We start from the raw sequence: 16,583 nt of genomic DNA, 5'->3' as shown, positions 1-16,583 counted from the left end.
TAGGAAGGGCCGTAAAATCCACACGACCAAAATGGATGGTTGATATATGAATGGGTATTTTCCTGAACATTAAGATGGGAGTTGGCCCAATTTTCAATTCAGTCAGATATAGAAAATCGAAAATTTCGTGTATACATAGTGTCGCGTGTAGGGGAGTGTTGATGTGTGCCACTGGCGAGAACTGCCGTTTTCTGGTAATAGTTATGAGGTTTTATAATATATCCAATAACTATTTGAAAAACATTAATTTATTCCATATTGCTATACGGAGTCGAAACATATGAGGCCATATGAGGCCTTTGAAATGTGAGTTTTTCGAAGAATGCTGAAGATCCCTTGGACACAGCATGTGACCAACAACGAGGTGCTGTAAAGACTGGAGATTGAGAGAGAACTCCTAAATATTGTAAAAAAACAGAAAACCAAGCTATCTATTTACAGAGGAGAAAGATAAAACTTTTTACACCTCATAATCGAAGGGAACGTGAAAGGGAGAAGAGGTCCATGAAGAAGAAAATGCTCCTGGCTGAAGAACGTAAGAGACTGAACAGGCATAGACACACATTCTATACTTAGAACAGCTCAAGATTGAGAGCAATTTGCTTCAGTTATTCTAGGCTTCAGTAATGGAGCAATCACCTTACGAAGAAGAAGGTTGTAGATAAAACTTTTCTGGGATAAACCATTTCAATTTTTCAATATCTGTTAATAGCTGTTAATAACTGTTAATAACTGTTAATAACTGTTAATAACTATTAATAACTGTTAATATCTGTTATAAGAGTCTTCTGTAGTTAAATCAGATTATTTCATTAACTCCTCTACACATCTGTTGTAGCTCTTCAATATGCAAATTACTTGAGAATGAATATGTAGAATAGTCCATCACAACTTATTTAGCAATAAAAAGTACAAAACTTTTAAAAAAAAATATACTTCAAAATCAGACTGAAAATAAAAGATGCAGGTAATGTTTTTGTCTGCAAGTGTATAATACATTTTGAATAAGCAAGTTTTAGGTGAATTGTCTTTGATAATTTGTTCAATTTACTTTACAAAAGCAATCTACCACTCACCTGCAGCAAGGCAACATCCTTTTTATCATCGTAGGGTACGAATTCGAAAAAGACAATAAGACTGATGATAGTGACAGCTAGTACCAATATTCCACTGAACAATCCTCTCTGTGTTTGAGCACAATCGACTGAAAATTGACTTTGACTCCTGCCGTAAATTGCGTTAGAGCCACTTTGTCTTGATATTTCAGTTGAGAGGTCTCTAGAAGCTTCTGGAAATTAGATTGCAACAGTAAACAAAATTTAGGTTCTCCGCATACCCTCAAATCAAAATTGAAGTTAAAAGCCACGACAAATATTTTTGATGGTTTATGCGAAATGCACTCGGTTATTGAGTTAATGACCTTATTTTAGAGAGCTCTTTGTAGTGCTTTGTGTACCGAACTTCTTGATTAATTTGATATAATGTACTATACGAGGGGTATAGAATTAAAACTCGCTTTCTCCAAAATTTTCGTTGGTCACAAATCGCTAAAAACTTGTAAAAAAAACAAGCCATTACAGTTATCGCACGGATTTAAGTTTCATATTATAGAACTTAACCATAGAAATTGATCAACTAGTTTTAATGGGAATAAGCCACAATTTTACCAAAAAAATGATTTTATTAACGTTTTGAAGCCCAAATCGGGTTTCGTTGTCAAAATACAAAATACTACTAAAATAAACAAAAATGTTGTTGCTAAGTAAAAAAAATTTTTCTAATAATTTTTTTAATCTGACTCATTTATATTGGTAATTCAGACGTATATTATACATTTTAAAGTAGAAGACTTTAAAATGATATCGCCAATATTTATGAGTTGCGTTCCTGGGACGACTTTACTAAAAGATAGTTCATTCGATTACATGAAATCAATCCCAACTCATGAATATCCGTCACAAAAAAATCATAGCATGTGATCTGTCTTTAAAAAGACAACCAAATGCAACGATGACAGTAAAATTCTCGCGTTAGAGATTCCACAGTAAATCACGAGGGAAAACCAGAAAAAACCTCGTGATACGATCCCGACATCGTAAGTATTTGTTCTTACATTTAATTTACTTTCACAAAACTAATACCAAATTCTGACCTTAATATGTTTAAATTATAAATAATATTAATAATACATAGATATACAATAAGTAATACTAAAATATAAAATTTGTACTAACTCGACATGTTATTGACTTATTAATCGTGGTATTTTCTTTCTATTGACTTCCTCTTTCAGTATGTGTAACCACATCCTACTGAATTCTACCGAGGAATTTGCGACACAATTGGTTTAATTTAGCGTAATTAGAGCAGCCTCTTTGATTTTCTCTTTTTAATATCCGATTGTTTCAGGACTATACTTGAATCTCTCCACTGAACTCTATGTTCATTATCCCATGCGTGTTGACATATTTGAGATCTATCAATTCTCTATTTTTAATATAAGATTGACGTTCACTTATTCTAACGTTTAATGGTCTTGATGTTTCACCTAAATAAAATTGTTCGCATTCACAAGGTATTTTATAAATGCAATGTTTTGTTCTTTCTTGTTCGTTGTTAGGTTTAGCTTTAGATAGAGTTTTCATAGTTTTTCATAGTTTTCAGCCTTATACGAAAAATAGAGAATTTGATAGATCTCGAATATGTCAACACGCATGGGATAATGAACATGGAGTTCAGTGGAGAGATTCAAGTATAGTCCTGAAATAATTAGATGGTAAAAAGAGAAAAATCAAAGAAGCGGATCTAATTATGCTAAATGAAACCAATTGTGTCGCAAATTCCTCGGTAGAATGCAGTAGGATGTGGTTACCCATACTGAAAGAGGAAGTCAATAGAAAGAAAATACCACGATTAGTAAGTCAATAACATATCGAGTTAGTACAAATTTTATGTTTTAGTATTACTTATTGTATATCTATGTATTATTAATATATATGTATAAGTTAAATGCAAGAACAAATACTTACAATGCCGGGATAGTATCACGAGGTTTTTTCCTGGTTTTCCCTCGTGATTTACTATGAATCTCTAACGCGAGAATTTTACTGTCATCGTTGCATTTGGTTGTCTTTTTAAAGACAGATCACATGCTATGATTTTTTTGTGACGGATATTCTTGAGTTGGGAATGTAATCTAATGAACTACCTTTTAGTAAAGTCGTCCCAGGAACGCAACTCATAAATATTGGCGATATCATTTTAAAGTCTTCTACTTTAAAATGTATAATATACGTCTGAATTACCAATATAAATGAGTCAGATTAAATAAATTATTAGAAGAATTTTTTTTACTTAGCAACAACATTTTTGTTTATTTTAGCAGTATTTTGTATTTTGACAACAAAACCCGATTTGGCTTTGAAACGTTAATAAAATCATTTTTTTGGTAAAATTGTGGCTTACTCCCATTAAAAATAGTGGATTATAAAAATGCCACAAGGAAATAGCTTCAGAACAAAATATAGAAATTGATATTATACATAGGTATACTAAGTGAAATCCAACTTTCGTCAATAATTAAATAGTGGGCATTTTTGTTTGAAGAAAGCGAGTTTTGAAGCAAACTTTTGGATAAAGCAAGTTTTGAAACAAATTAGTTAGGAGAAAGCAAGTTTTGAAACAATTCTCTTTTTTGGAGATGGAATAGAGTGATTAAATCTGTATAAGTCCCCTCTATTCACTTTACACGCCTCCTATTGGTCGGTTGGAGAAAGACGGGTTTCACGCAGAACTGTCATAGGAGAAAGACCGGTTCGATTCAAAAGTCTACTTTTAACATTGAATTTATATTGGATAAAGCTAATGTCAACTCAAACTATTTCTGGATTCGTGTAGGGTTCAACAAACAGATTCAAAAAATATAAACAACTTAATTTCGGCCATGGATGGATAAAGCGAGTTTTGATTCTATACCCTTTAGGTATGGCGGTTTTTGACAAAACACCGGTTTTCGTTTATACCGGTTTTTTTGCTTACGGTTTAACCTGGCGGTTATAACCGGCCAAAAAAAACGGTTTTTCCAACAACCGGTTTTCGGTTTTTTTTTAATCCAATAGGTTACAATGTTACATTGCACTTTAGTTTGCGATACTCCACTAGACTCGATACTCGATATAAATGTGACCAAAATTAGTACTATCGAAAGAACATCAATATCAATATAAATAAAACACAATTTTTAATATAACCATTTTATTTTATTAATTAATATATTTATTTATTATCTTATTATTATTATATATTTATTGATTATTATTAAATATAATATAGCGTAAGATCAATATATACATATTGCAATAATATACAATTTAACCCAACGATTTCAACTTTTAAAAAATTTCCCAGATTCTTTTAAATGGGATTTAAAAAAAATAATATCAACATAAATATTTTACTTAAAAATAAATTGGATAAAGCCATTTATCTTTTATTTTTACTACCATCAAAAAAATTATCATCTATATCTTTTAACACGTTTGTATATTTGTAGGTACATTTTAAGTCATTTAATACTTCCTGTATGTGTGTATCGTTTTGAAAACGTAGGGAAATCCTTGGAGATTCGTATTCGTAATCGGTAATTCAATATTCATAGTCAGAACATTATTTTGGTAATCAGAAAAAATCATTCACCCACTTTCAATGTCAAGAGTCAAGTGTGAAAAATAGATGATGCTTGCGTCTATTTAGTTCGACCAGATCACTTCTTATGTAAATATTATGATTACAAATACGTTTTCAACGAAATATTATAATAAAACTTGATTGTTTCTGGCTGATGTGAGTTTGGACTTTCAGTTTGCTTCTGTATTTATAAAATAAAATTTGAATCATGGTGTTGTTTGGAATAATTACTTGATAATAATAATTATGATTGGAATCCAAAATAATACCTAACCTAATCCTAATCACCGTAAAAACCATAAACCGGTTTTTACTTTAAAAAGAAAAAACCGGTTATAACCGGAACAAAAAACAACCGGTAAAACCGGTTATTGCGAAGTAAAAAAACCGGTTTTATGTTTAAACCGGTAGGTTTTTCCCATCCCTAATACCCTTCATAGGTAAAAGAGAATTCATGTACCTTTTATATTAATCTAAGTTTCATTATTTTCAATGGGATTTTAACAACTTATACCTTATTTAAAAGCTCCTTTTAAATAGTTTTCAGTTTTAATCCAAAAACTATATAGTGCCAATTAAAGTCAACAAATAAAAACAAAAAAATAGGAAACATCCGAGTTTTTCGATCTGCAGTCGAACGCGAATAATTTTCTATATCATGCCGGTGTACGCTAAAACCTTGGGGTGGTTTCCACCCCATCTGGGGGTGGGAATTTTTTTGTTACATTTTAATCATGCAAACCGATGGAAAATGTAATTCTAAGAAAATAATGTTTTTCGAGTTATTCGCGCCTGAAAGTAACAGTTTTTCGACGAAAAAATCGACTTTTTTAGAGGGTTTTTTGAGAGTACCTCGAAAAATATGCATTTAATCAAAAAAACTGAGGATATCAAAATTGTATCTTTTAGTAACACAAACCAAATTCGTTTTCTATAATCACTTTAAGACCAATACAAACCGAGGTTAGCTTTTTTCGTCAAATGTATAATTTGAAATATGCAAAGCCAAATAACGGGAAATCTTTGCATTTTTCGGGGAAAACCTAAATAATTTTTTTGAGTATAGAATTAGACCTTTCAAAAAAATAATAAAAAGTTTCTAGTTTAAAAATTGAGCAACTTATGGTAAAAAAGAGGTCGGTACCTGCTTTTCTCTACGAAAAAAAAATGTGTGTGTACTTTGTACGCACGTAAGAAGTTATACTTCTATTATTAAATTTCAATTAAATAAATATACTTTCGAAAAGTTTATTTATATTTTATTTTAAGATTAAACTAATTTTTACTTACTTCTTTTCAAAAAATTTTATTAAAACAATATCAAAAATTAAAAAAAATTGGAAAACACCCGGATCCGAACCTTGGACCTATTGATCTCCAGTCGAACGTTCTACCACTAAGCTACACTCATTTTGTTTGTGTGGGTGTGGACTACGATATTTCACAGACATAGTGTCAAATAGACCAAGTGGAGTATAAAAAATACATACTTTAAATATTACTTATTATCTTTTTACCGAGCTATTATAATATATTTACTAAAAACACTAATATATTTTTTCCACGCCTTTTTTGGACAAATAGATACATAACTTAAAACATTTAGCAACGAACTCCATACTTTCTGTGTGCGCATGCGCGCAGAATAATAAAAATCGCGCATTCCCAATCGCGCCTAAAGAAGTATAACTTCAAAAATCAGTGAAAACAACCCCCTAACTACCCTCCTAATTAAAAATTGGTATTCACCTTCCTGTAATTCCTTTTATATTTGTATTATTAATACACCCAAGAAGTTTGATCGATTTAAAAGGTCTAATTTTGGAAAAATTGGAGTTTAAAGAAAAACAGATTTTTTGCAATTTCGTATTTTTCACCTTTTTCTTTAAAATATATCTGAAAATACTAGAGATACGAAAAAATGATTGATTACTAAATTGTAGCTTTTTTAATACCTAAAATTCCTTTCTGCATAGATTTCCCTTACAGTGAACAGTTAGCGAGATATAGCTGTTTAAATCCTCCTTTTACGAGAAAACACCCCCGTATTCGAGCCCTTTAAACCCACCCCAATTAAAAACTAAGGGATCTTACGGAATTTAATTTGCAGAGTATTATTTTTCTTCAAAAATGATACAAAATCGTTTTTGAAAAAACTTTTTATCCCCAAAAATGAAGGAACTATGTTTATAAAACGAATTTTTTTTTTCGAATAATTCGAATAGTCCGCTTATGGAACATTTTCAATACCAGAGAACCGGTTCGTATACCTACTCGAAGATGACGAAAAAACTATTTGTATTTGTATTTGTACGTAGGTATTTGTAAATTCGTATTTTTGTGTAAATAAATGTTTTTGTAATTATTTAATTCTACATTCTGTTCTGTATAGGTCTATTAAATTATCTATTTATAAAAATTGTAATGTTATTAAGGGTGGTTTTTAAGTGTTGAAATATTATGATATTATATCCTAAAGCATAAAAGAATCATTATTTAACCAATCAAAACCAAATTTTACCCATATTAAGGTTTACAATGTTTGTATATAATTTTTGACAATAAGGGGTAGTTTACACTCCTAAAAATAATCAACGCACTTGAGCATGATATAGAATATGAAGTACCGGGTGAGATGATCCTAATCCCAAATTTTTATGTAGTTAAATCGATGCAAGTCGAAATTATTCTTTTAGGATAAGTAAATTTTTTTATATCTAGCTCCAACAGGGGTGGTTTTTAGGGGTAAAATATTATGATAGTATATCTTAAAGCATAAAACAATCATTATGTAACTAATAAGAAGCAAATGTTGACAATATTAAAGTTTTAAATGTTATTCTATAATTTTTTACAATTAGGGGTAGTTTTCACCCTTAAAAAACCAAAAGCGTACAACGGCTTAATATAGAAAATGAACTAGAGGGTGAAATAAGCCTAATCCCAAATTTTGGTACAAATCGATGCTGGACGAAAGAATTGCGAAGTTTTGCCATTTTATCAGTTTTATTTCCTCGATTATAAGTAACAAAAGCTATAAGCGTCTAAATTCATTTAACCCATCTCACAGAAACTGAAATAACGCAATAGACAAAGAGAATAAAAATGTTTAGTAATTCTCGTAAATGAAGCTAAAAATCTAATTATGAACTCACTTAAAAATACGAAAGACCCGAGGTATGACCTGACACTCTTTCGTACTTGTTAAAGATAAGTTTTCTGTCGTCTAATTTTTACTTAGAGAATGAAAACTTGAGCAAAATAAGCTACAACGGGTATTAAAATAGATTATATGCTGAAAGAACTTTATAGAAGCTCGACATCCAAAATTAAAATTGGAAATTATAATATCAAAAGGTTTCCTTGTCACTAAAGGAGTAAGGTACGGATGCTGTGTATCCTCAGTATTATTCAATAGGTAGGTATACAGGGTGAGGCAGATAAAGGGCCTATTAGAAATATCTCGAGAACTAAAGCTAAGAGAATAATGAAAATTGGAATACAGGGGTTTTGAGGTATGAACTATTTAATGAAAATATTTTCTTCTCTTTGCTACTTCCGGTTATACCGGAAGTTGATTGTAACTTCGTTTTTTTAAATGGGACACCCTGTATATTTTTACATTTTTGGATTCTCCTCGATTTCTTCTTTCTTAAAATATAAGGTTTTGTAATATTATACAGGATAGGTTAAAAGATAATTACGTTTCCTTATTAATTTCGTAGCAACATTAACACCCTGTAGGATTGTAGTAGATTGGCATAATAAACTCTATTAATGTTCAAATGATTTTTAATATAGTCTACTATTGTTAAGAGTTATTGGTATAGTTAAATTTTTAATTTTAGTATACAGGGTTGGTCGAAACTCGGAATGAGTATTTTCTGAGTTTTTTTTAAATGGAACACCCTGTATTTGAGTATTGTAATGGAATGTTATTTTATGGTACTTTTTAAATTCTTAAGCATTCCCTATACCTAACTCCTTTAATTTGTGAGTTATTGGTGATTAAACCAAACATTAATTGCAACACAAAATAGGTGAAATTGTATTAGGTTGGCCGTGAAAATATTCAGTCACAAATAATTTTTTGGAAATAAATACATATTAATCGATACTGATACTTAAAATTGCCAATAGTGGTTGAGGTATCAAAATACCATCGAAGTTAAGATTGTTGGTGCGATTAACAATTAAGCACAAACTAAAGCAGTTAGGTATAGGTAATGCTTAAGAAGTAAAAAGTACCATGAAATATCATTTCATTGCAATACTAAAATATAGGGTGTTCCATTTAAGAAAACTCAAAAAATACTCATTCCGAGTTTCGACCCACCCTGTATACTAAAATTAAAAAGTTAGCTACACTAATAATTGGTAACAATAGTAGACTATATTAAAAATCATTTGAACATAAATAGAGTTTATTATGTCAAACTACTACAATCCTACAGGGTGTGAATATAGCTACGAAATTAATAAGAAAACGTAATTATCTTTTAACCGACCCTGTATAATCTGACAAAACCTTATATTCTAAGAAAGAAAAAATCGAGGAGAATCCAAAAATGTAAAAATATACAGGGTGTCCCATTTAAAAAAACGAAGTTATAAGCAACTTCCGGTATAACCGGAAGTACCAAATAGATGAAAATATTTTCATTAAATAGATCAGTCTTCAAAACCCCCTTATTCTAATTTTCATAATTCAGTTGTCTTTAGTTCTCGAGATATTTCTAATAGGCCCTTTATCTGCCTCACCATATATATTGGAAACTAACAACGAAGGGCCAGCAATTCTGAAATCTGAAATTATAAATTCAATTAACCACTTTAAAACAAATAAAGCCCAGGTCCAGATGGAATATACGCAGAAAATTTGAAACTAATCAGCGAAGAAAATATCGAAATATTTGTACTTTTATTCAATCGCATTATAATACAGGTAAAATACCATAAATTGAATTGGAAAAGACTGCAAGACTTGTACACACTTCTAAATAGGTCAAAACGGCAAACAGGTGTATGTTTTCAAAAAACTTTTGATAGTGTGTAAAAAATATTTTTTATCAGCTAAGTACTTTCGACACATAACGTGCCATCATCAGAGATTCCTAAAAGGACATATTTCAGATAAGATTTTTTTTATATAAAAAAATGAGTGAAAAAAAGTAAGAGCAATTGCTAAACGACACAATAAAAAACATGGATACTGGGCAAAAGCCACGGATATAGGGTATAATAACCCTATTTAAATGCAAAGATAACATCAAGTCAATTTTTTCTCATACTAAAGACAAAATTAAAAAAACTTCAAAAAGTGGCATTTATAAATTGTCATGTGGTGAATGCCCTATGACCTACGTGGGTAGAACGATGCGACCTTTGGATATTCGTATCAAAGAGCATATGTCAAAGATCGATAAATCTAGTTTTGGTCATCATTTACATGCATCGAAACATAGCTTTAGTCCACAAAGAGATAGTAGGATCTTACACAGCATACCTAATAATAACTATACCAAAATGAATCTACTAGAAGATCTAGAAATAAGTAGAGAAATGAAAAAAACCCCTCAAAACTGTGTTAACACCCAGATTCAATTAAATTGTAAATTTGATCCTATTTTTAATAAATTTCTTTAGTAATTTTGGTTTAGTATACAGTATACCCAACAATTTATGAAAGTTTTTTGAACATTACTTTTAGGTATTCTTGAGTTTTCGTTCATTGTTTACATATTTGTAAACAAGTAAATATTTGTTATTTTTCTGAATTAATCCAATAAGATTTTTAATTTTTAATAACAGCTTTCGAACTCTGAGCTTGTCAAATGATATTTCTCCTAGGTATGATTTCATTTAACTTCTTCTACACTTGGTCAAACTATACCAGTTTTGTATTTTGGAAGAATTTTGATAACTTTTAATATACACGTTAACATTTCACTTCAATAGTAATAATAGAAATTTTTTGAAAATTTAACTTTAAAATTTAGTATCAACTTTAAATTCATTTAACCTATACATGGCTTTTTAGTCATTTTCAATTTTTAATTAATATTTATGAACATAGAGGTCGCATAAGATTGTAGTTCCTTCTTTATCATTTTAATAAATGACAGTCTTCCTCAGCTGATCTGCTGTTCACGTGGGCTCAAAATGGTTTGACTCAGCCATGTTGTCTTATTAATTAATAAAAGAATTTAGATGTGATTTTATTCACTTTAAAGGGTTATTATACCCTATATCTGTGGCTTTTGCCCAGTATCCATGTTTTTTATTGTGTCGTTTAGCAATTGCTCTTCTATGAAGGTTTTATAAGAGGACGTAAGTTTTTCACTCATTTTTTATATAAAAAAAACATCTTATCTTAAATATGTCCTTTTAGGAAGCTCTGATGATAGCACGTTATGTGTCTAAAGTATTTAGCTGATAATAAAATATTTTTTACACACTATCAAAAGTTTTTTGAAAACATACACCTGTTTGCCGTTTTGACCAAAATACCATAAGACTAGCTAGAGTCAATATTCGTCCCACTACCGAAAAATCCAAACCCACAAAACTGCAATGAGTTCCGTCTGATAAGCCTTATGAGTCATGCAGTAAAAGTCCTAATAAAAGTCATACATAATCGTATCTATAGAAAGTGCGAAACAATCATCGGAGACGATCTGTTTGGATTCAGAGCCGGCATGGGAATGAGAGAAGCAAGCCCTCTTCAATTTACTAGTTCTCGCTCAAAAATGCTGCGACCAACAGAAAGATATATTTATATGCTTTATAGACTTCGAAAAAGAATTAGATAGAGAAGACACGACCTACTATTAGAACGGTTGCAAGAAGTCGGTTTAGATGAAAAAGACATCAATTTACTAAAGAACTTGTACTGGAACCAAAACGCCAGAGTTAGGATCGAAGGTTCCACATCCGCAGAAGTAGAAATTAGGAGGGGAGTTAGACAGGGATGTGTTCTGTCGCCTCTGTTGTTTAATCTTTACTCCGAGCTTCTATTTAAAGAGGCCCTGGAGGACTCCAAGGATGGAGTCAAGGTGAATGGCTTACGACTCAATCAAAAGGAACAAACTATACTATATATTGGCTGAATTGGCAATACCACACAAGCTAATAAGACTCATTAAAGCTACAATAGATGAAACTCAGGCATGTGTACGAATACAAAACCACCGGACAGACTTTTTCAAAATTTCGGAGGGACCAAAGCAGGAAGATGGGCTGGCCCCAACATTGTTTAACCTGGCACTGGAGTATGCGGTTAGGCAAATGCAAACTGGACGAGGAAACCTACTGACCAACCGAACGGTTCAACTGGCCGCTTATGCCGATGATATTAATATTACGAGTAGAACATCAACAGGAGCATAGGAAACATACGCAGAGTTAAAAACACAAACATAAATGCTAGGTCTAGAAATTAACACAGAAAAAACAAAAATAATGACTCAGACGAAAAGAAATATAGTCCCACAAAACATTATACATGAAGATGACATTAAAACGGTTACAAAGTTTACATAAGTGGGAGTAGAAATATATGCCGACGGATCAGAAGATGGAGAAATACGGAAGAGAATAACGCAGGAAAACAGAGCTTATTTTGCGCTCTCCCATATATTTCGGTCTAAAAGTGTCCACCGAAATACAAAGATGAGAATCTATAAAACTTTAATTCGACCAATAACATGCTATGGCAGTGAAAAAAACAACCAGTGGTCCTGAAAAAAACATCCAAAAACAAACTCGATACATTCGAAAGGAAAGTACTGAGGAAAATACTAGGACCTGTGAGGGAAAACGGAATCTTCAGAAGTCGATACAACAACGAACTTTATCAACTTTATAAGGAAGCACCCCTGTCAGACTTCATTAGAATACAAAAATTGCAATGGGTCGGACATGTGATAAGAATGGGGGAGGATAGGCTACCAAAAAGAGCACTGAATGCTAGAATGCAGGGAAAGAGACCGGTTGAAAAACCAAGAAAGCGCTGGGAAGAAAACAGCGACGTACAAGCCCTTTTGGGAGTCCGTTTGTGGAGAAGAACAGCCGCAGACAAGCAAGGGTGGAGGCAAAAATAAAGGAGGTCATTCGTTCAACACTAAATAAAAATATAGTTACATATTCTCCTAACTAGTGCGGAAAGTCATACTTTTCCGCACGCGGTTGCAGCTTGCTGAACGACGCGCAGCGGAGTTCAGCAAATCAAGTGACGAAGAGCTACCCCCATCTATTCTCGATATTGTCAATAATCTTGATCTTTCACCGGAAAAATCAGCAAACATGGTACAAGAAAGAATACAACATTTTTATGAGTTAGTGTAAAGAAAAAAGTGTAAATAGCTTAAAAGAAGAAGTGTTTTAGCTTATTTTATTAGTGTATCCAAAATCTGCAAACCAAATACTTTGTGGTCACGCTATTCCATGCTCAAGGCAGTATTAAAACTTGAAAAAATGTCAATATAGGCCATTATTTTAGGTTAACAGCATATTTGAAGAAAAAACGTAGGATTCATGCAAAAAAAGGAAAGATTTTCACCAAAGAAGAAATTTCAAAATTTTTAACTGAAGCTCCTGATGACATTCATTTAATGATTAAAGTAGCTGCAATATTTTGATTAGCTGGCGCATGCCATAGAAAAGAACTCATGCAAATAACTATAGATGATATTGTGGAAAAGGGGGATATTTTACTGGTGAGGATAGGAGACTCCAAAAATCATACCAGCAGAAGTTTTGTAATATCAAATGACGTAAACGATGGCAAATACGTAGCTGTCTATAGAAAGTATGCAAATTTGCGAAAACCCCTCTATTTGGGAACCCCTCATAAACGATTTTTTTAAAGATATATCCCTAAGACATGCGAAGCAATTGGTCATTAACAGCACAATATATATGTAAATTCAGTGCGGAAAAGTAAAACTTTCTAAACTAAAAGGCGTGCGGAAAAGTAGACTTTTTGCACGCTCGTAGAAAAAAGTGTTTTTATTATAACGTACTCACCTTTCTTTTTTTGAGAAGTGCTTATTTTCCACATCAACAATAAAATCATTGTACACAAAAGATTATACTCTACTGCACATGACGCTAAATGAGGTTCAATCTTCATTAAAATAGGAGTAATTAAATTCAATTTTTGGCATGATTTTTCTTGAACGTGTTTCAGTCTCATTATATTTAAAAGTCTGCTGTCATATTCGTCGATCCGAAGATCTTTCATAGTACTATTGTGGTGCCTAGAATAGGTCATGACAGTGTTGTTAAGATCATGTACCGTTTGTTCCACAACAACTTGAAACCAATCACTCACATTGGTTGCAATCAGATGCATCAGTCCAAATTTGGCAATCAACTGGCTTTTTTGTACAGCTATAAACTAAAAGATAAAGACATATCTATATCTATAATACACTATATCTATAATACACTCACCGGCACGAAAAACGCACCACCTTAAAAATCGGCCATTTTTGATGTCTCGAATTTCCTAAACCTGCAGTCCGATTTAAGTGATCTTTTTAATGTGTTACAGCCTAATTTTTTATTAATATCTCTGTGATTATTTCATTCATACGAGATTCTGACCAATAGAAAGCTATACAGAAATCTAAATTAAATTGATTATTTTTTAATGATTTTAACTTCCAATCGTATAGTAAGATATTTGATCACGTGTCCGTGTCCAATTCTGTCCAATCAGATTAAAATTATACTGAGAATTATCTACTGTAGAAAATTACCGATAGAATTTTTTTAAGCAGATTGTTTTTGTTTAATGGCAACCAGTTTCCTAGTTTTGACAACTGTCACATTTAAGAAAATATCCATAACATACATATTAAAAAATAATCTTACGAATATCACACGACAGTAAGAATAAATAAGAAAATATTGCTTCATTTTTACTCAAGTTTGTTGTCATTGGGCAACAGCCACTCGAGCCCTGAGGGATCTCGTGTCTATTGCCAGACAACAAATTTTCGGAAAACTGTCGCATTATTTTCAATTTATTCTCACTCTTCTGTGATATTATACCCGATAATTTCATTCATAGACGATTCTGACCAATAGAAAACTACATAAATCTAAATTAAATCGATTATTTTTTAATGATTTTAACTTCCAATCGTATAGTAAGATATTTGATCACGTGTTTAATTCTGTCCAATCAGATTAAAATTATACTGAGAATTATCTACTGTAGAAAATTACCGATAGAATTTTTTTAAGTAGATTATTTCTGTTTAATGGTAAGCAGTTTCCTAGTTTTGACAACTGTCACATTTAAGAAAATATCCATAATATACGTATTAAAAAATAATCTCACGAATATCGCACGACAGTAAGAATAAATAAGAAAATAATGCTTTATTTTTACTCAAATTTGTTGTCATTGGGCAATAGCCACTCGAGCCCTGCGGGCTCTCCTGTCTATTGACAGACAACAAATTTTCGAAAAACTGTCGCATTATTTTCAATTTATTCTCACTCTCTTGTGATATTATACCCGATAATTTTTGATAATTTCCCGTCGTCAAGTATATTACGTCAGATGCCTTTCGTTACTATGAAAAAATACATTCAGTGACATTAATAATGACAATTAATGTTTTAAAAATTATAAAAGTGATGACTTTCAACCGTAAAATATTTATAACAACTGTGTGTTTAATGGTACTTTCATAAATAAATTACAATAAAATTTTGGTTTTGAACAGTTTTATTCATGAAATAATCGCAACAAATCGGTATATTGTGATTGCGCGCAGCGGTCAAATACCTCCTGGGGTACTCTACACTCTAATACCCGAAAGTTAGGTTTGGACCGAAGGGTTAGGTCTTCCTCCTTTGAAAATTGTACTGTATAATATATAATATATTAATTTTTTAGTTAATTAATTTTTTAAAATTAGCAAAGTTTCCGTTCAAAACGAATAAGAAGTAAATAAAACTTAGACACCCTGTTGAGAACCCTGACCGCTGCGCGCAATTGCAATCTGCCCCAACAAATTGCACTCGATCTCTAAAATTAATATAAAATTTTTCTCCTCGTGACACTTTGACATAATTTCACTCCCCTTCGGCGAGTGTCGTTATTAAAATATTAAATTATTAAATTATTAAATTATTAAATTATTAAATTATTAAATTATTAAATTATTAAATTATTAAATTATTAAATTATTAAATTATTAAATTATTAAATTATTAAATTATTAAATTATTAAATTATTAAATTATTAAATTATTAAATTATTAAATTATTAAATTATTAAATTATTAAATTATTAAATTATTAAATTATTAAATTATTAAATTATTAAATTATTAAATTATTAAATTATTAAATTATTAAATTATTAAATTATTAAATTATTAAATTATTAAATTATTAAATTATTAAATTATTAAATTATTAAATTATTAAATTATTAAATTATTAAATTATTAAATTATTAAATTATTAAATTATTAAATTATTAAATTATTAAATTATTAAATTATTAAATTATTAAATTATTAAATTATTAAATTATTAAATTATTAAATTATTAAATTATTAAATTATTAAATTATTAAATTATTAAATTATTAAATTATTAAATTATTAAATTATTAAATTATTAAATTATTAAATTATTAAATTATTAAATTATTAAATTATTAAATTATTAAATTATTAAATTATTAAATTATTAAATTATTAAATTATTAAATTATTAAATTATTAAATTATTAAATTATTAAATTATTAAATTATTAAATTATTAAATTATTAAATTATTAAATTATTAAATTATTAAATTATTAAATTATTAAATTATTAAATTATTAAATTATTAAATTATTAAATTATTAAATTATTAAATTAT

General features: G+C 30.1%; 1 protein-coding gene across 2 annotated transcripts in view; it reads right to left on the bottom strand.

Annotated features, from left to right (window-relative positions):
* Positions 1 to 16,583, bottom strand: part of LOC126887484 (proton channel OtopLc-like) — a 48,010-nt gene that overhangs the window by 10,959 nt on the left and 20,468 nt on the right. For both annotated transcript variants that reach the window (XM_050655051.1, XM_050655052.1), the window contains exons 6-7: positions 13,714 to 14,086; positions 1,077 to 1,288 (exon numbers count right to left, since the gene is read on the bottom strand). In XM_050655051.1, the coding sequence (XP_050511008.1) occupies positions 1,077 to 1,288; positions 13,714 to 14,086 (585 nt within the window). The remainder of the gene's footprint in view (positions 1 to 1,076; positions 1,289 to 13,713; positions 14,087 to 16,583) is intronic.

The sequence above is a fragment of the Diabrotica virgifera genome, chromosome 6 (genome assembly GCF_917563875.1).
Source record: "Diabrotica virgifera virgifera chromosome 6, PGI_DIABVI_V3a".
Lineage (NCBI taxonomy): Eukaryota > Metazoa > Arthropoda > Insecta > Coleoptera > Chrysomelidae > Diabrotica > Diabrotica virgifera.
Note: the sequence above shows the minus strand (reverse complement) of the source record. Positions and strands in the feature narration are given on the sequence as shown.